General features: G+C 42.2%; 1 protein-coding gene across 1 annotated transcript in view; it reads right to left on the bottom strand.

Moving 5' to 3' along the window:
* The window catches only part of ADAMTS12 (ADAM metallopeptidase with thrombospondin type 1 motif 12), a 142,335-nt gene extending 117,509 nt beyond the window's left edge, over positions 1-24,826 (bottom strand). The window contains exons 1-2 of the mRNA XM_058044083.1: positions 24,697-24,826; positions 19,701-20,062 (exon numbers count right to left, since the gene is read on the bottom strand). Coding sequence (XP_057900066.1) covers positions 19,701-20,062; positions 24,697-24,826 — 492 coding nt within the window. The remainder of the gene's footprint in view (positions 1-19,700; positions 20,063-24,696) is intronic.
* Between the last annotated feature and the right edge of the window lie 2,858 nt (positions 24,827-27,684).

The raw sequence follows: 27,684 nt of genomic DNA, 5'->3' as shown, positions 1-27,684 counted from the left end.
TAATGTGAAAGCATGACACCCATTAGTATAATTGAGATTTACAAGCCTGCACAATGAAGCAAAACTTATAAAAGACCCAAGAGAGTGAACATAAGCTATCATCAACAGGGGAGAATTTGACACATAAGCCATAATGCCATTACTAGAGCATTTCTGCCTTTCCTGAAAAACAAAAATTTTGGTAATGTGTGGTATTCATATGGTTTATCTATTTTGTACTTTAATCTCACACTGGTTTTTGAAACTAAAAGTGAAAAGCCAAAACCAAAGTCATCCTAAAACATGGTACAGTCACACAGCAACAAAATAAAATATCCCTGAAGAGAAGAAACTGATGCAATAAAACCTTCAGGAAGACAGATGTGCAGGTCTCCATTTCTTCAGCTTTTTTATTAGATATTTTAAAGGATCAAGCTTATGCAGATGGCACAATGTGAAAATCTTCATTTGCTCTGAACTACACTTGTGAAAGCACTATTTTAAAAAGAGTCTAACTCTTTCAGTGCTGCTCAAATTGCAATCAAAACTTGGTAAATCTAAGCTGTAGTTCTTCATTTGCCCACTAAAGCTTTTTTCAAGTCCAGTCCGAGTTTAAACAAAATTAGCTGAAAAGCTGCCCATATGCTGCTGTGTTATTTTAACTGCAATCTCACCTTAACAAACAGAACCCACCTACACCCACTGACACTATGAACAAGCTATGCTACCTGGCTCAAAAACAAAGGACTGGTATTTACAAATTTTCCCAGAAGTGTCCCCAGGTTACATGAACAGATACCTAGGTCAGCAGAGAGTAAGAACTAAAAAAGCTCAACTGTTGTAGGCATCTACCTTGTCTACACCCTTTCTACCCCTCAGACACTGATTACACAGGAAGTGAAATACAAATATAAAACACCTGTTGGGAATAACAAATTACAAATACAACCTCTGGTTTTAAATTGCAATCACGAACTGTTGACACACAGAAGAATACAAAACAAAACAAAACAAAACAAACCAGAATTGTTAACCCAAGTGTTACTGTTTTGTAGATGGGAAGACAGTCCTGCAATGTAGTCATACTACACCTACTTTTAAAATAACTAAAGAGAGTGTTAAAGAGCAAAGCTTGATCCCTAAATCTTTACATTTCTAGGGCCAGCAAGTTTTTATAACTTGTATCCAAGAGCTGTAAAGGGAAAGGTCAAGAACGCCTGGGAGCTTAAGGTGGTGTTCAACAAATTTTGGAACGAGAGAAATTTTTTCCAAGAACTCAGAAGAGTCAGTGCTTGTATAGTATGTACTGCAGGCACACAGCACATCACAGAACACCACAGTCATGTCAGCTTGACATGATTCAGGGTGGGCAGGAAGGGAAAGAAGGAAGGACAGCTGATACTAACCAGACTGGTAAAGAATTAACAGCAGGAAGTATGGCCAAAGCCAACAGATTCTATCTAATGAGATTACATTTTTTATATTTTCTAATCACATTTCCTAATTAGATTGCAAGTTTGACCAGAAAACATATGTTTATGACACATTTAGGTTTTCTAAGGCATTTGTCTTCACACATTTTTATGAAGAATGTTAAAAAAAAAAATCATTGCTATGTTCACTCCTCTGACTCAAAACCTGATAACTGAGAGAGCTGAAGTTACAATTAGAAAAGAGGAGCCATTACCAAACAGGTACATTTCCACCAAAACTTTCTGGTGCTATCAATTTTGTCCCTTCTGGCACTGAGCATTCGGACAAAGGTCTGAAAAACAACGTAAAAATGCTCCTGGTCCCATCTGTAGACAGTACAAACACTGCAGGAGCACATCTTTCTCAGGAAAACAGGTGAAAAGACACACAACCACTACTGCCATTTGTAACCTGACCTCCAGGAAACAGTCCAATTTCTACAAAAAGTTCACACAAAAGAGAAACTGTGGTTCTGGAAACAAGGCTCTTGTCTGCAAAGCAGAAACTCTGAAAGTCTTGGTTTGACCTTAGGATAGCTGAAAACTGTCCTTAATGTACACCTGCAGCCAAAAGGGTTAACAGATCCCCGGGAGATGCACAGCGCATCTGGGAATCTCTCCTGGCACCACCATCTCCTGTTGCAAGTGCTACTTCACATCTCTTCTGATGGCAAAGCCACCTCTGCTTTGCCTAAGCAATACATTTATTCTGTTTTCACCAACATCCAGGCTTTTCCCAGCACACAAAAGAGGTGAGAAGAGCTTTGCTAGAAAGCAGGTACCAGACTAGAATTGCTCTCTTTCAACAGAGATGCCACAACAAATTACAAGAAGAGGCGTTCACTTCAAAACTGCACATTGTTATCTACCTACCACACAGTATTTTGTATTTTTCTCCATGGTCTTCTTGTCTGTACAGTTAGAGCTTAATTTACTCAAAATATACTTATTGCCGCCCTGTTATTCCTTCACCTGTCAGTGTTGATTTGCTCACATGAGCAGACTCATGTTTTCTCAGAAAAACACTTTTCCCTGTGGCACAATTACTGCCACTGCTGGCTTCTCCCGCAAATCCAATGCAGCAGTTAACTTCCTTTGAAAGGCACACACAGCTCCTGAAAATCAATTATCTGAACTATCCAAACCTGTCCCCATTATCAGACCTTCAATTACGACTCTCTGATGTGTGCTTCCACAGTGACACACACAAGGTTTTTTTAGGCCAGAGTAAAAGGAGAAGGAAGAGATGTGTGGCAGCAAAGAATACCCTATGAGTTTTAAACCAGCCTCAAGTCCATCTTGTCCTAAGGACATGAACTTACTATTTTTCCCAGTGAGTTTGAAAGCATTACCATGCAAGCAGGAACAACATAAAAAAATACAACTGCTTGAAAATCAACTGTGATTATATTCCCAGGAGATTCTTTCCCACTGCCTCCTCTCTTTCTTAGAGCTTGTTATTTCAGTAAGTATTATCTGCAGCCTGCTGTAGTTTTCTGTATATAACGAGATTGTTTTCTACTTTAAAATTAAAATATTAGATTAATAAAAAAACCAAACAAAACCAAACAAAAACCAAAACAAAACAAAACTAAGCAAAAAAAAAAAAAAAAAAAAAAAAAAAAACAAACATAAAAAGCCTACCAAAAAACACAAAACCCCCAAGTAAACAAACAAACACACAAAAAAAGCCCCAACCAGTGTCAATGTGTGCAAGCTGTTCCGATAACAGAAGTACAGAAATGGGAATGTGCTGGTCTTGCATTCTCATGTCAGACTTGCAATTTCCACAGCTGTTTACACCTCACGAGACACAGGAACACAAGACAGTCTGAACTGCAGCAAGCAGACTTCCAGCTCTCACAGGCATCCCCTTCACTGGTAACCTGCATCCCTCACTACTGCCCACAGACAAAGATGCTGTTCCCAAACTGTCTGCTCCTTTCCATCCTTTGCCTCTCGTGCCTGTCTCTTCTAGTTCCTTTAAAAGTTTATCAGACACAATTCCAGCATTTGTCTCACAGATTTGAAAACTTTCCTGTACCCTTACTTCTGCCACTGGTAGTTACAGACACAAGTAGTTCACTTCAAATCTTCTGCTAAGCAACAGCTCCATTTTCAAATGATACTGAACTATATTTAATAAAGCCCTCTAGATAGCAACAGTACTTCTACACACAGTTCTTGACAAAACCATGCAAGTAACTTGAGCTGCACTGAAGATGGCTGACATTATATTCTTCAGTAAAACAGATTATACATTCCACTCTTGTGTTACCGTCGTGTTGCCTAATAATCCTGCAAAAATGGCAACATTATTTAAAAGCACTATATTCTTCCTTCATTATATGCAAGGAAATCTGCATCAACATACTCAAAGATCTAAAATTCTCAGAGTATACAAAAACATTCAACATCACACTGGTGTTTGCCCTTTTCTTGGCTATGCAACAAGAGCAGAACTTGGCCCTTAGCTGTGATAGACTTTTGCAAATCATCTTATCATTCCTATGGCTCAAAAATGTTTTGCTTATAACAAAATCCCTTCTCTTCTCATACTCCAACAGCCCCATGAGACACTATGCCAAACTGCTGCTATATTATTAGACCTTTTACAGTTAATTCATGTTCAAAACCAAATCCTCTGCATTTCACTACTGCCTTTAATTTGTATTTCACAAGTGGGTTGGGCAAGAAGCCACTCAGCTGTCTGGGCAGAGGAGCCAGCTGGCCGGTTCATGGAAGGAACCCGTCAGACTGCCCACAGAGGCAGCCAAGAAAACACAGCAGGGTGTCCAGCAGCACCCACGGGTCCCTCGTGGTCACGCACCACACCGACTCACCCTGCTGCCCAGCGCTAACCATCACTCCTCCCACCCCAGCCCTGTCCCCACACCTCTTCTCATCTCCAGTGGGAGCAGTTCTAACCATTTCCCAGATTTAAAAAATCTGGCACAACTGATGAGTAAAAACCAGCACACGTTATAACCTGGAACTACTTTCTTTTTTCCAACTGCACAGAATGAAAATGTCCCTCTGGGTAACCTTTGCTCTGGCAACACATAACACAACACACAGAACTGTGTCACAAGTCAGGCATTAAGTTTACACTGCTGCAGAAGACAGGCAGCACATTTCATTCTTCAGCATTAGGGTAAAACAGAAGAACTGGTCACTGCCTCAGTCTCCATACTAGACAGATTTGGAAATACTAAGGTGTATCTTCTGTGATGTTTATCCAATGCCTATGCAGACAATAGAACTACAAACAATTATAATTTCTTATTGTTCACATCAAGTTCACCTCTCTGTTTTTAATACTGTTGCTGGAGCACCAATTAGTCTTTCAGAAATTTAAAAAAGAGCAGAGACTACAGAGTAAGCACCATGTCTGCTGTGTGACTAAAACCAGTGCAAGTCTATGCAGAAAAGAATCCAAGCCAGAAAGTAAATAGTCTGCTGCCTCACATACTTGCTCATGAACTTCTTAAAGTGAAAGATGACCTCCAAAAGCCTTTCCAGCCCTGGCAAACTGCTCAGAAAATAATTCTCTAAAGAGTTAATCTGGCTCTTACATTGGAGAATTCATCATGCAAGTACAGAATGCCCAGGCTTCTCTCTCTGCAACTCCGTGCACTGTGATCATGTAACAAACCAATGTAGGATACATTATCTTACTCCAGCAAGAGAAAGAAATGAATTTGAATCCACAATGAAACCCACACCAAAAAGATACATGATAGTCTTAGAAACTGTAGTACTATTAAGCCTTTTGGACAAAGAGTTAGTGAGCTCCAGGGCACTCTGGGCAGCACCTCCAGTCGCTCCCAGCTTTCCCCAACTCCTGCTGACAAGCGAGGATACGACCCCAGGAGACACCAACAAAAGACAGAAAGCAGTAATTGGAGCCTATCTAACTGCAGGAGTCAGAGGCTGTATTTAGACTGGCTTGTACCCCATCATCCCCACACTCCCTCAGTGTATGGGACCTCTGCTGCCTAGCAGCCTTCTCCTGCCATCAAATATTTCTGCTGTGGCCCAAAGGCGCCACAGCACCTTGCTGAAGAGAATAATGGGATGACACTGGAAGGGGAAAGGAGTGCCCAGACTACCTCCAAATCCAACATTGTCCTTGTTTTTGGACTAGAGAGGTCATGCAAGTAGTGGCCACACCTGCAAGCCGGGTCAGAGGGAGCAACAAAAGCCAGAGCAAGGGAAGAACAGAAGAAAGAGGGCTGAGCCACACCACACAGGGCAGAGTGAGAAGTGAACCTGAGATCCTGAGAACTTGGAAGCTGCACTCACAAAGCAACACAGCATCAGTGTGTCAGCCATGAAGGGACAAAAGGCATCTTAAGACAAGGTTATATGAAGGGGTCTTAAGATAAGGTTATGCGAAGACAGAAATGTTAACTTGCTTCAGACAGCATACACTCTAAGGGATGCAAAATACCACAGCAACTACAGCAGGACCAAAGCAAAAGGAAAGATTTAAGAGATATTATTTTCTTGTTACATATTGGTAAAAAGAATTATGATGGACTCATGTTCTTTAGTGCATCCTGCCTGAATGATGCAGCAACCCTCACTGGTCTGCTTACAGATTCTTCTTAAATGAAGACTGACCAAGAAGATGTGATACAATCACGGCTCCCCAGGGCTCCCTGTTTACAGCGGACAGGTGTGAAATATATTTGCATCTGTAGATTAGTCTCAGAATGGGATGAAGAAAGATGTTATAAAAACATCCTAAGCCCTGCTTGCACCTCATACTTGTCTCCTTCCTTTCACTGGATCAAATGTCAAAGTACTTGCTGTTGTGGGCACCACACATTTCTCACATCAATGTACTGAGATACACTCCCCTGCCTTTCTGAGCTAAACCATCCAGTAACCTTTCCTTGGCTGTCCCAAAGGAAAGAGGCTGGGCAAAACTCTGAGGATAAAAGGATGATATTGGATGACATACAGAGAACAGTCCTCATGCAAACCCCGTTTTCAGGATCCACTTCATTTTTCTCTTGCTGTATACCTGTGGTGATCAGTAGAGAAACACTTAACACTAAGGAGCAGAAATGCCTCAGATAGGAAAGCAGATGGAACACCCTGAAACAAACTCATTACAAACGTACTTTTTACCTAGAACAATTTTTTCTGCCACAAACAGCGTGTGCCAGATTCCCTGGCTGCAAGGCTGAGTTACACCACAGCAAAACACCCCTTGTTGCAAGCCCTGCAGGAATATTGCCATGCTCACTCTCCCTCTGGATGCACTCACTCTGCGCTGCCTCAGCTTCCGTGCATAACAGTTCCCAGACAACAGAACTTTATGGCTGCCAAGATCTTTACTCTGCAATCAATTGCATGAACAACACCCTTTTTCTTTTTTTATTTTTTTCCCTTGTCTTAAAGTTCTGTCTCTCCTTTACTTCCTGTCTCCCCTGCCTTCCTGTGTTCAAGTGTGTTAATTTAGCTCATATATAGGTGTCTCACTTGGTTCGGAAACCTTTGGGTAATCAAAGGGCTATATTTGGGAAAAGTGTCGGTTTTATTATTTACATCAATCACATTATGTAGACTTATACAAATACAGATACACTGCACCCTGGAGTATTATCTTCATTTTAGTCTTTTTATCCTTAAAAGAAAGATAAGGTTGAAGTGAAAAAAGACCACTCATGAAGGACACAAGATGTTTATCAACCACATTTCAGAGAAGTGCTGAAAGAGGATGTCTTGACTTCCTGAAATCTCACCTTCATATAGTGCCAGTATGCCTAAATCATCTCCCACTGTTACCTTATCTCTTATGCTACAATTTAAAACTTTATTTATGTTTTTTTTGGTTTTCCAGGTCTTCCCATGGATATCAGCCTGCTTGTTTCAAGAAGAGACTGTGAATCCTGACAAATCACTGTTGTCCCAGTGTTCAAAACAGAACTTGGGAAGGTAGAAACAAGACAAGAAGGGAAACCATAAATCTACAAATCCAGCTGCCAGTTCTACCCTACAAAAACTAAATCTCACATAAGAGGAAAAGGATGGTCTCAGACCAACATCTCTTACCCCCATCCTATTTCTCAAAACTGCTGAAAGCAAACATCTGGAGAAAAGTAAAATAAGGTGTGGTACTTCTCACAGATTCTTACCCTTTTTCAAAGGGAGATGAGAAATGCCTGGTGCATCCTGAGTGAACCTTTAGTCACATTTTCCTGTATTTTTTTTAATCTCTGCTCAAATCCCAGGACCTTTTTTCCTTTTTTTTTTCCCTCCAAGGTAACATACTTCTACTAACAACTTACCCCCCAAAAAATCCACAAAGTATAAAGCAAATATATTCAAGTCTTAGCCTCACACTTATACCAGATGAGCTTTCAAGCTAGAAATGTCTATTAATTGCTAAGTCTGTGACTCTAGACTCCACACTATGACACTTGAATTTTCCCTTCTTCAACTTCACATCTACCATCTTCTGGTAAATGACACAATATCCTGGTGATTCTCCATGCTGATGATACTTTCTAGATCTGCATCCTGAAGCAAAGCTGATTCTAGTCTCGTGACTAGAATTTTAAATAAAAGCAGCCCCAGAACAGAGACTTAAAGGACTACATGAACAGTCTTTCTTCTCCACGAAATAACAATAATAATACCACGAAACTGCAATGTGTCACCCCAAGTGACACAGTGCTCCAAAACGCAGAGCTCTCAGCACCCTTGACTTGTCCCAAATACACAAGAGTAGATGCTACACACAAATAAACACACACCCACTGTGCCAGATGTCACTAGCCCAGTTACTGGGATGCAGCCAGGTGGGTGGGGACGATGATGGGCAGCTCCCAAATGCCCCACAGGACTCCAGTCAGCAATGCCACAGTGGCACTTCGCCAGTGGTAGATGAAAGTATAAATTAGTGACCTGATTTAATTCCACAGCGAAGGATACTGCTCCATTCTCTGTGGCATTGCTGCAGATTCTATACAGATAAACAGGTCAATCCACTGCCATGTTCAGGGCAAACTCCTGAAGAGACCTTGTCCGGTAATCAGGTTAAAAAATTAAAAAGAAAGGTCCTAAGAAACCTGGTTGAAGCTTAAGGGTTTAGGGGGAGGGGTTGAGTTAGTGGAGGTTTTCTGCTTTGAGTTTCTGGTTTTGTTTTATTTTTGATTTAGATAATTCTGATCTCCTGACTTGTACACAAAAATAGCCTGTGTGAGGGCTACGAATGCCAGAGGTAGATGGACAATTCACGAATTCCTACATTTCACAGAAATCCATCCACTGTGAGAAGCTGAGCTATTATGCCTAATGTTTTCTTCTCATCTGAGCTTCTAATTCGCACACCATTTATCCACTTACAGACTTTGTACATCACCTCATCTCTATGTTCTGCATCTTGACTCTTCACACTGGACTCTCTGGATGAATAATAGCTTTCAATTCATTTTTTACATAGGACTTTATAGTTCAAAGAAAATAAGTTCTTAGTAATGGGGAAACACAAAACATTTGTAAAAGATGAAAAAATGCAACTCAGTTCAGCTAGCTCAGTCTCCATCAAGAAGTTTGACATAAACAAACTTGGCTTGTTTATATTTTAAAATATCTAGTTGTCATTCAGTCCTTTACAGAACACGTTTCTTGAGAAGTGTTATGATAATCAACTTAACTAGAAATAGTACCATATAAAGCAACATTAACAGCCATAACATGAAGAGACTATGCCAAAAAGCTGCTCTGCTGCCTTGCCAGAAGATGATGTGTCCTAATGATGAGAAAATGGCCAAAAAGATAACACAACTGGGCTGGAGATAACATTCCTTTCTAAAGCAATTCAGAATACTGGTGCAAACTAAATTCAATATCCTAAAACCTCACCTGGGTAAATAACTGTAGCTGATGATCTGGCATGACATTTAATGAATTTAATGTTATTTCTATTTCATCTTAAAAAATACTAATATTAAAATCTATATTCATTGAATAGACAGCTACCAATTTCCTGGAAGGCAGGGACTGCTACTGCAGGCAGGGGCTTTGTGGTTAGTTCTAGCTGATTTACATTCTCCTGTTTCATTCCCTCCTTAGAACTGGATTGCTTTCACAGGTGCAGTAATGGTCATTTAGCTTCATAAAACTCCTTTGCATTTCTCTCCTGAACTGCTACTACTCTCAGACTTTTGATCTCTTTTCCAAAGCCAAGTGAAATCCATTTCCTGATTTGAAAGAGAACACTTAATTCGATAAACAAGTGGCATGCCGTCTCTGGAGCTTAGCTAGCAATAAAATAAGAAACATGCAGTTCTCTGTGTAAGGAGAAAACCTGAACTTTTCTAATTTATCCCCTTTTTTCTGATAGCTGAGACTGGGGTCCTGCTTCCAAGAAGCAGCAGTAGCTTGTGCTGTGCATTTTGATGAAAAAAGGATTATAACACACCTGTTGTTTTTTGACAAGCATCTGCCACCAGCTGTGACTTAACAACATTACATAAAGATACATTAAAAATCCCAGCAAGTACTCAGCCACTCTGAACTGACGTGATGTAATAAGAAATACAGTTTCTCTTTTTTGATTACAAGTTATTCGGAAAAAGACAACAGCTGTTGTAAAATATGCAGGCAATGCAGTTCAAACATTTTGGTGTTGTATATAGCCATGGCAAAACAGTCTAATAAACATTAAAATCTACTGAGGAAGATCCAAAAAAAGGACATCCAGACTCCATAGAGAAAGTAAAGCCAGAAAGAACCTGTATTTTAAATAATTTCTGATGCCTCATGGCAGCAACAACAACCAATTATTGCTTTCCCCTCCACACACAACTTTCAAGAGAAGGCACCTGTATTAAAATACAGATATGGCAAAAATACTCTGGCTTGGTGAACACCTGCTGTAAACCCTGTGCCATAAGAACACAGCAATGGCCAGAATGGATTAAAACAAAGATCCTTCCAACTCAGGAGCCTTTATCAGCAGACACAAGCAGATTTTTATGGAAAGGCTGCAAGAACAGAGCAAAGATAAAAGGACACAATCACTGAGCTCCAGATGTTCTGGAAAACTTCCAGTTTGGGATGTCTTGGGTTAAAGGCTATTTTCTCATCATTTTGCTGGAGTTCTTCCCCACTACTTGCTCATTTTACCCATTTAATCCCCTGCCATTCAAGATACTTCACTGTCTACCTTCTACAAAGCCAACTGAAATGATAGATTAGATCTCACAGTTAGCAATTCAGCAATTTTATATTAGTTCATTTGGAAAAGCAACTTAATGGTTTTTGTGGGTTTTTTTATTAATAATGAAGCTTCTCGACTATGGCTTTTCTCCTTCAACCAATTTCCTTATCTTAACATCTGGATTAAAAATTAGTTTACAATCTGTTATAAAGGATATTGGAAAGCTCTAAGAAGTTATTAAAGTAAGGACAAAGGACAACCAATGAATGTCAGAAAACTCCTGAGAGTGAGCAGCTGGACTAGAAAGAAAAAAAATGTAATTAATAGATGAATGAAAACTGATACAGCACTGTACAGTGAAGAGGGAAAAGCAGCATATGGACTCTGAGCTACCTGCTACTGTGCAGAAAGAACCTGAGCTACTGTTTGCATGAGGAAAGAAACTAGAACTATATAACAAACTAATCTTAACAGCTGTCCAACAAAGCTGTCAAGTGTCTGGAATTACCAAGAAACAAAAAATGAATTAGGAATACACAATGTCACTGAGTAAATAATCTTAAACACTAAGTTCAGTGTTTCACTGTTCACTGTGCCATCCATGACAACAACTCCAGGAAGCATCAAATGAAACCGATTGGAAAAGCTAGTGGAAAACAAATGAAGACGCATCTAAATAATTTTTTAAGTATTATAATTCATATGTAAAGATTTATATTTCTAACAATGAGTAAAGCAGTGCCCAGATAATATGTGCCATACTAACACATCAATAGGTTCTCCTCCAAAAATTTGATCTGAGTTGAAAACAGAAGCAAGGATGACCAAATGAGAGATGGCCAACTGCCATGCTCTTACTCATATCCGGATATTTACTTAGTCATTGCTGGACAGAGGATGCTGGATAAAACAGACACTGACCCTATCCACAGTCTCCATTTTTATGGTTTTGACCAGATTTGGTCAATGACTGTTCTAGATAAGGAAACGGACAGAATTAACACTGCATAAAAGTTAGCAGATATTCAAGTTTGGACTGATCATTTAAAACTGCCTTTGTTTCAAATATATACATTTCAAAAGGGGGTGGGAGGGAGGAGTGAAATTTGCAAAAAGGAGTCTAGAAACCCAAAGCTGTGTCTGTATTTTCCTTCACTGTGAGTGCTAACCAGAATTAACTTAGATCTACTCTTGGGCTTTCCATGCATCCACAAGCAGTTTATTAGGGATCTACTGTTTGCCATGAGAACTGGAACACACCACAAACGAGTTTAAATACAGACACTGTTTAAGCAAGACCACAAGCTTTTTCATGACTACTTACTCATTTTTAATGCTTGTCCTTCTCCAGAGCACACCTGGAGCCAGTGTGGATATAAAGCAACTAAACACCCTAGACTAAATCACTAAATACTAGAATTCTGTTGCAATTAAGAAATTAGTTGGGCAAGTCCATTGATAAGTACTAGATTCTTGGGAAGAAAAACAAACACAACAATTTTTTTTGGCCATAGTTTGGTAACAAGAAATACATACATAGCAGGACAGCAGCCTTCTCAGCACACCAAAGAGATCTGAACCCAATAGCTTTAGCTGCAGTGCAGCTGCTCTGCAGTGACAGGGCTATATGTATTTGCGTGTGTGTGTGTGTGTGTGTGTGTGTGTGTCTGATGTTTGTGCAAATATAACCAAGTTCTGATGCTGACCCTGTGCAGAGACTGCAGCTGCTCCTCTCTGACAGACAAAGAGAATTGAAGAGGCCATTGAGAAAATGAAGTAAAGAAGAAAATGTTATATGAACAGCAGAACTATCAAAGCCTTGGTCGCCCACAGGTTTGCTTCTCACATGTGCTCCCTTCTCCCAGTCCAAGCAATTTCCTCCAATCTCTCCTGAACCCTCAGTGCTCCTCACCATCAGCAGGGACATGGGCAGCACTGCACCTCACTCAGTAACAACTCAGAGCCGTGCTGAGCCACTGGCCAAGCTGAGTGTGCACATGTGCCATTTCCCTGATCAAAAGTTCCCACCTTTACCTGCAAAATTCTTAAGAACTTAATGGCTTTGATGCCTCCACTTTTATTTCAGAGAATGAGACAAAAAAATCCAAATAGAAGATACTAAAAGAAATAAACAACAGCCCATTTTACAAACCTTACATTATTAAGAATCAAAGCAAAATAGGTGTTATACACATTTTTCACTTCTGCATCCTGAACCTGAAGTCAGAATCTCACACATTTCATTCAGTAAACATAAACATTTTATAAAAAGACACCAAAGTAATGAAATCATGACATAGTAGATTGGTTACAAAGACTCATGGAAACTGGAAAGATGATTGACAGCTCTGCACATGAACATTATTCCTATATAATTAGCAAATATATAGATATATATTTAAACAAGAGATTAAGATTCATTAAAACTACCTTATAAGAGTCATCCTTTCATATTCTCAAAAAATCATTATCTTGAAGGAGCATTCTAAATCTGAGTACTCCATCCAAACCAGCTCACAAAGACTAATCCTTTTTTTAAATTACCCCATCAATGACTCTTTCACTGAAATGTAACACAATGTTATAAAAGCTCTGGTCAGACCCAGCTTCTGGTCTAACAACTTCATATTGGTTAAAGGTGACAAGGCCAAAAGCAGGAGCCACAGACACAGCCAGATTCTCATGTATTGAGATCACTGATGAGATTCGTTTGACCTGTCAATTAAGAGTATTTTTGCAGACAAAAGACTGGGGGAAGGGAGCTGGCAGATGGATAGTTGAAGCTTAAACACAAAGAAAGGGATGGATGTTAAAGTACTGCAGCAAATACTAATGAAAGTTTGCAGGATTAATCTATTGGGGGATGGGGGTAGACCCCCACTGACCACCACACACCCTGCCTTTGGATCATCTTCAAAAAGGAAAACAAAACTATGCAACACAACCATAATACTAGTCAGTCAAGGAGAATACCCAGATATTTATTACTGTAATGGAGAAACAAGGCAAACCAAGCACGACAAAGAATAGATGCACAGCAAAAACTGCATTTACTTTCAGTGCATATTTTTCTACTTACAGTATTTTCCATACTACTGCATGTGAGATGTACAGCAGCTACAGCAACTAACCAGGTTAGTTGGCAGCTCTTTCCTTCTTTAGGATTACCAGCACAAGTCAGATTGCAGTAATCAGACTGTGGAAGCTCCGTGGTATCCAGCCATGGAGCAATTCCCATCCCCAAGGAAAACACGGGCAGCTTGACTTCATTCCTGCCTCTCTCCAAACACCATATTCCTACATTTTGGTTCCACCAGATCATCCTTTGCCAGACAAACCAAAGGAGGATGCAGTGGAGAAGCCACTGACACCAAAGTAAGGAGATACCACTGGCAGAGAGGCAGATATGGCCATACTTCCAAACACAAGCAGGACCCACCCAGTATTATCCCTCAGAGGAAAGACAAGAGACTGTCTCAGAGGAAGGGAGGAGAGATGAGAGAAGAGCAGGAGACCCTGAAGAACTGGTTTTGTCTCCCAGAAGCCACGTTCACAGAATGGAATTAATGTATCTCAGGAACCACTATAGGAATACATTCCAATTCAACTCATAAAATTAAAACAGCCACCTAAACAGCACGTGTGCCCAAATGTGTTCTGGGGCTGCCCAGTCACAAGTCAGGGATGAGCACTGAATCCAGTTTCAGGTGGTCAAAAGTTTAAGTGAGGAAAACATTACATGCCTCCTTTCCATAACAGTCTTCTCACGGCCACAGATCTTGCCACTTTTAATAATCAAAATACACTTCCATTGGAAGAGGAACAACTCTACTAGCTGCATGTGTATGACAAGTGAATAAAAAGACACGGATATTTTTCTGGGCTATAGAAGTGAATTGTGTAGTACTTTAGCTTTGCTAAACCCTGGTAACTACCTTTAACAACAGATTAGCAAACAAATGGTCAGTAATCAAACAAGCTCAAATGCTGGGAGATACAGAAGCAGATAAAAGTATGTATTATAAGCTTAGCAAGACATTTTATTCTTCCATTACTTTAGAACAAATATTATAAAACTGTTTTAAAGATGATTTTACTCTTAAACCTCATCTAAGGAAATCACCAAGTCCAACATGCTAAAGGCTGTTTTCTGTATCTACAGGAGAGGACAGTCTAAACAGCAGTATTAGACCACTATCTGTCACGGAGCCCATTATCACTAAAATACTTTTACGATACCTGCACAGAACTGTTCAACTTGGGACAGATCATAAGACAGCAACATGTGGGTCAACAGAAAAACAGCATCTCACATTACCTAGAAAAGCTTATGGGCATGTAGCAGGAGAACAGAGATCATGCTGAATTCCCCAAAACTGATGCAAGTCTGCAAAAGATAAAGCTACACGGAGAAGACAGGTGGAACTGGATGAGCACCAGAGCTCATTCTGGGCTTCATACAACAGTGATATCCTGCAACAGGGAATGGTTACATTCCAGCAGAATTCAGCCACCATGCCACCTCAGTGACAAGCTTGCCACCGGTGTCAGGATAGACAAAGATGTGCCCAGAGAGGTCCCACTTGGAGCATCTCCTACCAGCTGCTACACGAACAGTCATACAGCCACCAATTTAAGGTCCATAAAACTCTGCCCTGACTGTGGCCCAGCACAGAGAGAATGGAGGTGGGGGAAACATTTCAAAAATCTTTTCAAAGACACCCAGCACTTTTTAAAAAGAGTGATGTCCACCAGGACAGAGGCAGCCCTCAGACTAGCTGGAGACAGACAAAGCAGGATCTGGCCACAGGCCCTGTATGGCCAGGACCTTGCCAGATACAGGTGCACAGATTTCCATGCTAATGTCCTTCCACTCTCCTCCCTTTTCCATGCTAATGCCTTTGAAGACAAATGCATCCCCCGAAGCAACTGCAGATTGACAGCTCTGCTCTGTAAACAAGTGTCAAGGAAACAAAGCCTTAATGATGCTCTGTCATCTAAAAATACTATAAACAACGTCTGTGTTACTGATGGATAAAAGGGGGCCTTGTTCCTAATGAAGAGGATGGACTACCAGAGGAAAACCCACTTCCCAGCTCTGTAGGACTCGGTGCATACAAACCCAGGGTATTCATTCAACTTCACTGGGCTCTGCTCGCTCCCAGCCCTACTGAGAGGACAAGCTGACACCACAGCTCCGACACAAGGGGTTCTCAGCACTAGCACACAACTGGCAATTAAGAAATTAGTATTGGGAAAGTTCATTGTAGCCTTCTGTGGAAAGGCACTGGGAAAATTCATAGCATTATTAGAAGAGTGCCCTAAATAGACTGCCAAGACAGCCAATCCAAACATCATTTTCACTCAAAGATATAAAAATAAATAAATTCCTCCCTTTACTTCATCTTGGAAATTTTCCTGTATCTAAGTGATTTCACGTCTGCTCCCCTGCCAAGTGCCACAGTTTGATGTTCTTGTGTTCCAGTAGTGACTCCCCCACAGGGATTCCCTCATCCAAGTGTGACCCAAAATAAACAGCGAGGTTTGTCTCACTCTGCCCATGTTAACACATGCATTATTCAAAATGGCTCAAAGTGCAAAAGACTTCACTAAGCAACTGACCCATAGAGGAAGAGGCAGAGATTACAGCATCATGTTCTTCAACCTGCTAAGAAGGTCATGATCTATTTAGCATGGAAGGGAAACTAAGATTTCACAAGGTGTAAGAAAAAAATGGATTTGGAAATTACATCTTATTCGGTCCAGATCTCTTGATAATTATCCTCTGTATCTCCTTGCCCAAATCTGATCAAATTCCTTTATGAATCTTTTTTTTCCCACATATACTTCTGAAAACAAAGACAGAGTTACTTTTTTTAAAAAAGAACAATGTCACACAATGACTGTGCCACCCATTCTCATATCTCACATCTATCACTCTGTTATTTCCTTTGCAGGCCATTCTGTGAACACTAAAAAATACATCAGCAATGCCTGTGTAATGCCAAGGGAAGTAGGAATACATTTCAAAGTGAAAATGAAAGGGAGATGAAAATACATTTCCAGATTTTCTATTTTCAGTGCACTTTGTGAGTGATTTTTATGACCGACACAAACCTACAGCACACATCTTTTTGGTTCTTATACACCACTATTGTCCTGGAAATCAAGAAACTGTCCAATACAAACCAAACAGACTCAAAATGAGAAGAAGCTATTCCACAAAGAGGACTAGAACTAGGAACACTCTAGAACACTCTCCCACAGGCATCTTGAGGATCTTATTTTGCTCCAGTTCAGGCCACCATTTGTAAAATTGGGGTGGACATATTCTAAGAAATTCACTAGGGCAGAATACAAAACAATAATGCAACATTTGACACTAAAAATGACAACCAAGAGGATATTCCATAAAACATATTTATTTAATCAAATCAGTAAATTCCAGTTGTATTTTTTTTACCAGCTCCAACGACTAAGAAAGCAGAACAACTGAAGTTTAGGGATAACAGAGTTTCCTGTCATTCATTACCACAGTAAATTGGTGCTTCGCTGAGCTTATTAAAAAATGCCTCAGTAACAAAAGCACAGTAGGCTTTAATTTGATGATGAACCTGAAGTGTCAAGACCAAACAGCACCAGGGAAGGAGCATCACTAACATTCCTGCTCCCAGTATTTGAAAGCTAAGATACTGGTTTTCACCAGCTCTGGGGTTATGAGGCTTGAGCACATCAGCACAATTTTACAACAGCAAACAAGCTATTCATTTCTCCTCATGCCATCATCTATTAATCTCCTCAGATACTTTGGTATCTGAAACAAGTTTCTCTAATTTCATGTGTTTATTTACCCTCAGTTCTCCTTCATTCTCCTCCCCTCCTTCACAAGAGTAAATGGAAAAAAATATTTTCAATAGACAAACACAACTCATCCCAGAAAGAAAAAAAGACACAAATAGACCTGATGCTGAAGAGCAAAAAATTGAGGATCACCAGGATGAAAACAGATCAACACTAGAGCTCTGAAATGTGGAGACAAACCACAGACAAAAAAAAGTTTCAGAAATGTTTGGTTTTTATTATGAAAATCAGATTTCATTTCTCATAGCTGACAAAATTATTCATCAATAGATGTTTTCATATGACACTCGATCTTTTGGAAAGCTTTCAGGGGAAAGGCAAGCTCAAACCCCTTTCCCCAGTTTGTGGCACACAGGAGAATCAAGATACAGACCCAACTCTTACTGCAACGTCTTCAGAGCAGCAACTTCTGGACTACAAAAATCATCACATCAAAACCATCATGTTTTTATCCAGAGGCAAAATTAATTTATTCAACCTGAATTAATTTGTGATTATGTATTTTCAAAGTTTCATTTTGGGGCAGGATGGGAACAGAAAACCTCAACAGTGATTTTTCTAATACAAGTGTTTTTTCAAAAGCTCCAAGTGAAAATAAAAGTGAAAAAGTTTATAACACAAATGAAAGGGTAACTTTAAAAGATTTTACCAAGCCGAATTTAAAATGCCAATTGCATTTTTCTTAGTTCTTGTTGCAGACTAAATACTTCCAAAGATACAATGAAGATCTAGCACCTCATTTTCAAGCTCTCATCCTACTGAAAAATAACAAAGACATTCTGTTAAAGCACAAAACAAAACAACCAAAGGAACTACTTGTATCATCATACCTCCTTTTATTTACTGACCCTGTATGACCAAAATATGTTTTGGAGAAATTTTGATAAGTTGGTCCCCACTGGAAATGTAACTTAGAAAATAAAATCCATGAATCTTCATACCTGTGGGACTGAAACTTCCTCCCTCAAGCAAGTGTTTGATTCTCCAGGAAACATGCCAAATGTGTTCTCAGCACCTCCGAAAACTCCAGAATTTCCTGTTTCATATATACCAGCACTGTCTTCATATTGTTTCTTACACACTGCCAGAAGACTTTCCATAGTTTCTGGATGGTTCACACAGCTCAACAGCAAGGAACACACTTTGGTACTGACAGGTTAGCAGGGAAAGGTTACACTTCACACTTCACCCGCCCCGGCGTTCAGGCTCAGAAATGAAGCAACAATCTCCAGCCTGCTGCAGATTTGAGATGTGCTGGCCAGAAGGGATCAGTCCCCTGCTTCAGGGGCTCTCAAACATTGTCATTTGCCACTCCATGCATGTGGAGTCAAGGCAGGACAGCATGTGCATGCTGCACATCTTTCACCATCACCTCTGCCTGCACACTCCACAAACCCTTTGGGTTCTGCCTCTCACACATCACACGTGCCACTTCACACACCTCGCTACATCCCCTTCACACTCAGGCAGTTTGTTCCTTCTTCCCCTCCAGAAAGGCATTCTCAGCCTCATGCTCTAGCACAAACAGAAACCGAAGCTATAGCTGTGATTAAAAACACACAAAGCATGGAAAAGAAAAGGTTTCCATCTCCTTGTCTCAGTGTGAACCACAGGATACTGAGAAATGTTCGACTTCAAGCTCCAGCCTCAGGGGTGTTCTTTGACATGAGGTGCCTGGCAATGGCTAACACTTGAATTCAGAGCTCTGACTAAGGCTGCATCTATCATTTATATCTGAAGCTGCAGTGCAGTTCATTAGGAAACAACTGTGCTTTCCCAACCTACCATGCATGGGTGTGATTCACAGAGCAGTTTCAGTGTACTTGAGCTACATTCCTTTTAAAAGATTACAGAACAGAAGCTCATATTTGGATGCATTGGTAAGGCAATCCAACTACTAATGGAATCAAAGCAATGACTCGATATTTGGATGGCTTCAAGCTGTATGCCTGACAGAAACCTTCAGTCCAGATCACCAATTAAAAAAGAAATCTAGCTAAAAGTAAATGCCAAGGGGCCTCGGCATCACCTTCTGACTTTCTGATTCTTCAAAAAACCCAAACAACATTCATAGAATTAAACATTCTTTCTGAGTGAGCAAGGTATCAGACTGGCTCATCCAGTTTTTCAGTAGACATATTCATACCAGCTCAGCTCTAATGACACCAGAAATAGCCCAAAGCCCCAGTAAAGATCACACCACTTACCAGGCCACTGCAAGTGCTGATGGCTGCTGTCCCACTGCCGGAGCCGGGCTGCCACGCTGTGCCAAGGAAGTGGCAAGGAACTCCTGAGGGAGCTGAAATCTTCGCCCTGGTGTGGTTGCCACGTCTCCTTTCTACTACATAGTTGTGGGAAAGAAATCCCGTGTGGATAGTCAAGTTAAAAAACAGATCTTTCTCCTTGTGATTAATTTTGTAATATACCACATTTTCACTTTTTCCGAGATGTCTCTTCTTCCTCAGACTTGAGATGGGAGGGTGTAGATTAAAAGAAAGAAAATGCCCACTTGCATCTACTCTTGTTGGATGAACCACGTGGTATTCTGGCACTGTCTTCACAAATTGCTCTGAGAGAAAGAGGGGGAAAAAAAGAAACAAAACTAGAGTGAGTACTAGCTTGTTCAGATCTCACATAATTTAAAGGAAAAATCGGAAGTGAGAGCAATTCACCACAACACCTTACTGACAGGCAGTGCACAGACTACTATGGAATACATTCCTCATTTGAGCTTTCTATTCTCCCATTGTAACCGTCAGTTTAGAAGTTAAACATTCTTCTTTTCAAACATTTGTTGCCATTCATATAAAAGACTGACTGTCACGCACATTCCCCTCTCCCAGTCCCACTAGGGCTGGGAACCCTTCCTGACCTAGGTCTCCAGCACATGATACTCTGATCAAGGAGTGTGATCTTCACACATGCAAAAAACTGACCACCTGAAATTGGACAGAGAGCCTTGCAAAGACATAAAGGTGAAAATAACACAAATTGATTATCTGTAGTAACAGCATCTCAGTAGCACCAGCTTCAGCAGCTGCTACAGCTGCAGCTTCAGAATTTCAAAGAAGGGGTTGAAGAGAATGAAGTAATCCTGCTCTGTTGTATAAGGCGTTCCAAGCAGGGTAAGATTGGAAATCTTATCACTTCTCAGAATCTAGCAGGGAAAGAGAGCATTATTGACATTGTTGTCCCCTGCTACAACAGGGGAAGCACAAGAAGATACAGAAGAAACACCAGCTGTACCCAATTTTATTTTTTTAAATTAATGTGAAACGCAAAAGCCCCATGCAAATAACAAATCCACGTAAAACACAATCCATAAGAATTCATACCCTAAGGGCCAGATCTGCTGGGATAACTTGAATTCTACCCAAGAAATTACAGTCTGAACACATTTAATTAAAAAGAAGTTATGATGACACGCATTAATCCAGTTCCTCTTTACCCAGAGTCGCTCTTCACTCCCAAAGTCCCAGCCACTCACACATAAAGTGACTACACCCCATTCATTAACTAAGCTGCTTAACAAAGCAATTAGCCTGTTCCAGCTGCTTCCAGGCTAGGTCTAGTTAGACAATCATTTTAGAAGCACTTCTCCCTCCATTGCCTATACCTTCAAAGTCACAGAGGAAAAATCCTGCCTAAGCAGGCAGCTGTCTGGATTCATCCCCTTCTGGAAGGAGCACATCTCAGCTGCCCTCATTAGCTGCAGTTTAAGACGTGGCTGCCTGAGCTTCCTCAGGCCAAGGACCCCTGAGACAAATGCACTGAAACACTTCCAATTGAAAGGAAAGCAAAACAAAACACACAAAGTCCCCGGCCTCCCAGCACATATAGAACTACATCAGAAATCTGGCCTAGTTTCAGCAGCACCTCTACTTCAGAAGCAAACTTATTCTCTTACACAACAGATTTCTTTGTATACAAGCCTGCAGTGACTTGGAGCCTTTGCAGGACAAGCCACAGCAGTGGGGTTTTGGGCCTTCACAGAGCCAGGTCTTGACAACGTGGACAATAATGCCTACCACAGGTTCTCAGAGACATCTGCCCTTGCCCACTGATGGGACGGAGACACTGGAAACTCAGTGCACACCTTCATGCCTGCAGTTTGCACAGCCTGTGGACAACACAAAAGGTGCTGGATGCCTGATAATTCAGCAGCTGAAGCCAACCCAAGCCTCCTCACACTCTACAGGGAAGCAAAAAAGAAAAAAAAAAAGGCAGGTAGAAGAGGTAAGATCTGCAGAGGCTAAATTGTGAGACTTCCCAGATGCCTCACATCCCATATTGGGATATGGGACTTCCCAGACATGGGACTTCCATATGGCGAGCAAAGTCAGACTAACAGAGAATGCTGCAAGACCAGCCCCATTTCTATGGTCTTCAGCACAACTCATTAAAAAAACAAATCCAGTGCCTGAAGGAAAACTCACTCATTTGCTGTCACTGTGCCATTTGCCTCTGCCTGATGTCTTGAACCTAATTTGTTGTGGCTTAACTGCTGAACTCTATGCAACACCAAAGACTTCTGGTTTTGGATTTAAAACTATGCAAGGAAGTTTTTTACTTCATCACTATAGCATCACTTAGTATACAGAGGTTAAAGAAAAGTAGGCCATCAGCATCAGTAAGATGCAAAATAAGGCGGAAGCATTGGATTATCAAAGCAGAGAAACTGAAATTCTTCCATACACACATTAAATACTTGTGTAGTCACTGGCGAATTATGCGGCAATAATAATGTACTGTAATACAACTGCAGAAATGAATTATTAAAAACCCTTCAAAAGACCAGAGGGAATAAGTTTACAACAAAAAAGTCTAACATGATGAGGGTAATGATATTTCTGCAAGTAATCACTATCAGTACAGTTTTGCCTAGACTGGGTAAAATTCAGTCCTAACTACAAGAGAAAAATTTACTGAGCTCCACACTAAGCCTAATACAGCATAGTTTCTGCCTGGAGAAGAGTGTAAAACAGATAAGAGGTATAATTTTGGTGATCCCTTTCTGCCCTTCTAGGAAAGAACAAAATTCATGCAACACAGACTGCTCAAAATTAAGGGCTGCATCCCTCACCACCGAATACCTCTAGTTTCACAGAGTAACAGGAATTCCTATTAAAACACCACAAGTTTCCATAAAATTTGGCAGCAGCAAACATAAATGGAGAGAACAAATGCCACTGACAAGCCGTGGCACTGGCAAGTCACAGCATCCCCCTTGGCCATCCAGCATTCTCTCCACTCCAGGGGAGTCCCACCTGTCGTGTGGACACTGCTCAGGACTTACAGGCCAGGAAAGGTGGCTGTGTAGCTCCAGAGGATGTTTTGTCTTTCCAGAACTACAGCCTGGGCATGCTGGCTTGTGTTGGTGCTGTGAATGAGACCGAAACGTGGCAACGAGCAGCACACACTTGAGTCACAACTTTGCTCGGCAATCGTAGTGTCTGCTCAGACCTTTGGGCGCACAGGGCAGGCAATGTTCAGGCTCTTCACACTCATTTTGAGGAGCCCAAGCACTCTTTAAGTTGTCAGAGAAGTCTTCTCTGCAGACCTTTCGAATTCCACATCAGTGAAAACATCTGATAATATTCAAAACCACTCCTGTGTGTTCTGCTCCTCTGTGGATTCAAATTCACCACACATGGCAGAGAATTGCCTTATTAGGAATGGCTGTACACAAAGTGATTAAACTAGGATAAAAACATACATGATCTGTCACACATGACAGGAAAACCACAATTTACTTCAAATACATAACATGTTCCCTGACAAAATTCCTTTAAAATGTGACGCACCATCATTTGCCATTGTTTCATCTCCATCTTTGTAGTTTGTGTACATGTGCCCCTCAGACCCTCTGGCTTGTTTTCAAACCATTCCCTGGGATAGGAAATAGTGTGGGCTCATCTTGTGAGGAAGCATCACACCCAGGAAACACAGCAAGCTCCATCCAAAGCCCTACAGCAGAGAGCAGGCCTTCGGCACTCCGCAAGGGCATCCCAATGTCCCATCCACCACACTTATGGATGTAGTGAGGGGAGAACACTTCAGCTCTACCACATACAAATTTCAGTCCACACCTCACCCTGCAAGAAACCTTCCTGTGTAAAAAATTAGCCACATTTTTAACTGCCCCTTTACTCAATGATATTTGCAAATTCTTGGAAAAGACTGTTTTCAATGCCTAGAAAGTGAAATTACTTCTACATTAATTGCCACATGCCCAACACTTAAACAGCCGCTACATGCTAACACAACCATCCCTGTTCTGTCCCATGTACAGTCACAGGGATGTAATTACAGCATCCACTTTCAATGAATCCAACAGGAACCAACTTCAAGATACTTGAAAATTCACTTTTCAGGCACCTTATTGAAACACTTTTCAGGCACTTTATTTAAACACCTTTCCACACTCTCTGACAGATACAGAAGATTTTCTCTTTTGTGTTCAAGCTCTTTTGAAAGCACCACAGCTGTTGACTGCAGGAAGCAAAATTTCTTCATATACTTTTGGATCTTCTACTGCCAGGCAGAGTCTTCCAACTACTCAAAACTTTTCTCCCTTGGGAGCCACGATTTTCCTTAAGCGGGCAAAAACTAAAATAAAAATTAAATTTCCTTGCACTCCCCACTCCAAAAGAGGACAAAATAACCCAACTGTGAGGGCAGCCTCAAAGAAACTCCTCCCGCGGCTGAAGTCTGATTTGTAATTTACCATCCTCACTAAATGTGAGAAACTCACAGCGGGTGCTGAACCCTGATAAGACCAATCCTTCTACAGCGCCTGCTGCTTTGGTACAGAAGCGATCGCTTGCTTAAAATAAATAAACAATCAGGGCAGTAAATTTCTTCGGTTTAGTAGCACAGAACGATCCCGGCATTTACAGAGCCGCCTGCGAACGGGGAAGATCTGTAACAGGCAGAGTTCAGCAATACCTTCCTCTCTCCACAGCCAAACTCTGCCCGGGAGCCGCAGCAGGCGCAGCCAGAGCGCCGTGCCCCGGTGCGGAGCCGCTCCCGGCAGCGCTGCCCGGGCAGCTCCGGGGGCCGACACGGCCCGGCTGCCGCCCCTCCCGCCCGAGCAGCGCCCCGGAGCCGCTGCGCTGCTCCGGCTGGCACCGCACCCTCGGCGGGACCCGCTCCCCGCGGCGTCCCGTCCCTTCTCGTCCCGTCCCGCCCGCCGCCACTGACCTTGCCCGCCGTCGGGGAACGGGGAGCTGCCGGCCGGCGGGGCCCTGCCTAGGCAGGGCGCTTGGGCGTGGAGGACGAGGAGCCAGAGGGAGAGCACGCGTGCGGCCCGGCTCCGCGGCACACATGGCATGGTGCGGGCGGGCAGCTGCGAGCGGGGCGCCTATCGGGGCCGCGGCATGGCCGGGCCGCTCCCGGCGCCGCCGGACACAGGCGCCGCTCCGCACAAGGGGCTGCGCGGGGCCGTCCCGGTGTCTGGTTTCTGCCGGCGGAGGAAGGAGGGCTGTGGGGAGGGAGCAGCTCCCGGGAGCCCCCGCCTCGGAGCCGCCGGGGTTAACGCGGCGGGACGAACCGGGCCGGGTCGGCGGGGAGGGAGGAGAGGCGAGGCCGCCAACAGGGACGGCCGCCCCTCTCCGCCCTCACCGCGGCCGGAGTGGGGCGTTCGGCCCGGCCGCCCTCCGGGAGGGCCGCCCGCACAAGGCTGCATCCCCTCGCTGGGTCACGCCGGTGTCTCCTCCGAGGGGCCGGGGCAGGGCGCCTGGCAGCCCCTCACAGGCCCTGGCAGAGGTTCCCTCGCCACAGGAGAAGGTGTTGGAGGCAGGCGGTAGTTTGTCCCGTTGCCTACCGCTCTCTTATGCGGTGGGAGGGGATAGGGGGTTTCCCCGGCTGAAGCATCCCATAGCCCGTGGCCCCTCGGGGCCCAGCAGCCAGAGCCCGGTTTCCAGGCTGCCTGACAGAATCACAGAGTCAGCCAGGTTGGAAAAGACCTCTGCGATCATTGAGTCCAGCCTGTGTCTGAATGTCAAAATGTCAACCAGAGCATGGTGGCAAGACCCACATCCAGTGCCTTCCTAAACACCTCCACAGATGCCGACTTCACCGCCTCTCTGGGCAGTTCATGCCAAAGTCTAATCATCCTTCCTTCTGAAAAAATTCTTCCTAATGTCCAGCCTAAACCTCCCCTGATGCAGGTTAAGACTCCTCAGGGTGCCGAGACCATTCTGTGTTTAGCAATGTGCTGGCACATAGGAGTTACTTCTGAATGTCCTCCCTATGAACAGAAAGTTCCTAAATAACCTTGGCATCTACATTTTCAAGTGCATGCCATGTACTCTCTGGCAAGTCTCCTCATCGAGCATCTGCTATGGTCATTGCCAGGCCAAGGATCGACAGGTGGGTGCACACTTCAGTGCTGTCCCGTGCTTGAGACCTGGGCTGGGCTCCTCACCTGCTTTGGCAGCCTCCTGCTTAAAGCTGGCTCCACCATGGACTTCTTGTATACTTTCATTGCAATCTGTGCTTAATTATCCTTGTTTCTCTGCTCAGTTTTCCCAAGCTGAATGGCTGCCACAGTTCAACTGCCTTAGCTGTAAGAACTGTGAACTCCAGAGCACAGAAATGCAAAACAAGAGTTAAAGCTCCAAGGTTTTCTAAATCAGCAAAAAAATGTGGCTTCCCCCAGGACTCAGACAGGTAACTCTGGAAACGGACATATTTATAAGAGTGATAATTGATTTAGGAATCATCATGTGCTGTCTTCTAGATAGTGGAAGGACACCGACCATGCAAAAGGAATATTTGATATTCAACATGGATTATTTGATATCCAACAGCACTTGCCAAGAGAAGATTTGTTAATTGCGAGGTATTTTTTTCAATATTTCTGTCCATATATTCTGCACACAAATGATATTATCTCATCTGTTACAGTGACAAGTTTTCTGGTGTTCTTGCCATTAAGAGTCTTAGTCTAGTCACACAGTGGGCATGAGGCTATTTTGTGAGACTGGGTATCAGTACTTCCCTTAAATTCATTTAAAGCTAAGTGTGACCTGAAATTGATATTATATATATATAATATTTAGCATCTAAAAAGACTTGACAATTGTTGCATAGAAAAAGCCACACAATTTGACATTAATATTTTAAAATAATTCAGTTGGCAAATAAGGAAGTATCTCCGCCAAATGAAATAAAAAAGGAAAAATACTGCAAAATGAGGAGAACAGGATAGGAGCAGTGGAAAGAAGGTATGACAGTCCAAGGGATGGGCGTATGTTTGCAAAGTACTGGTTTAACATACTTCTTGAAGGCCATCAGAAAAATAACCCTTCTGTGAGAGACATTTAACTATTTGCTTCCATTTCAGTCATCTCTTAGCTAGGTGTTCCCTGCTAGGTGAATCTGATGGGAATTTCCTGCAGGATTCAATCCTGGTTTCTTCCTCAGCAGGAAAACTTAATTCCTGTTGCCTGTAATTCTCCCCAGCCTTGGAAGTGGTGGAGAACTAAAAGCTTTAGGAACTCAAGAGAGTTTGTGGGAATGAATTTTGATTTGATTTTTTTTTTAATGACAAAAATTTGTAGATCGAAAAGTCATAGAGAGTGGAGAAAGAGAGCTGTGGGAATCTGGTCTGAGACATCCATAACTCCCTGGGCTTTATGCCAGCATGCACATACACAGAAAAAATGATTCACTGGGTGTAGTGTCAGAGAATACCCTGGGGGACACTAGGGCTCCTGCTTCAGGGATGCTGTGGCTGTAGCTGACACAGCGTCCAAAACACAGCACTGTACCAGCTATTAAGGAGAAAACTACATCTATCCCAGCTAAAAACTGTCAGGATGTGAAGCAATGGCACAAGTAGAAAGCACTCTCCTGATGTGAGTACACACTGAGACCATTTTAAGGGAACAGAAATTATGGTGCTGTGTCTTCCCAGTGGTTTTCCTGTTCCAAAGAGGCATAACCTGAGGTTTTGGAAGGTTTTTGAAAGAAAGCAGGTTGTTTTTGCTGACTCAACCTCAGTTATAAAAAGAATACATCACCACATCAGTTGTGTTCTTGTGGCAACAAAGCTGTTGCAGTTCAGTAGGTGCAGCTCCACTCAGAAGAGCCTGTACATTTATTGAAAGGTCATAATCAAGAGACACAGTCAATCCTGGACTGACAAACCAGACACAATACTGGACTCTTTTAAATTTAAGTAGA

The sequence above is a fragment of the Melospiza georgiana genome, chromosome Z (genome assembly GCF_028018845.1).
Source record: "Melospiza georgiana isolate bMelGeo1 chromosome Z, bMelGeo1.pri, whole genome shotgun sequence".
In the NCBI taxonomy this organism is placed as follows: domain Eukaryota; kingdom Metazoa; phylum Chordata; class Aves; order Passeriformes; family Passerellidae; genus Melospiza; species Melospiza georgiana.
Note: the sequence above shows the minus strand (reverse complement) of the source record. Positions and strands in the feature narration are given on the sequence as shown.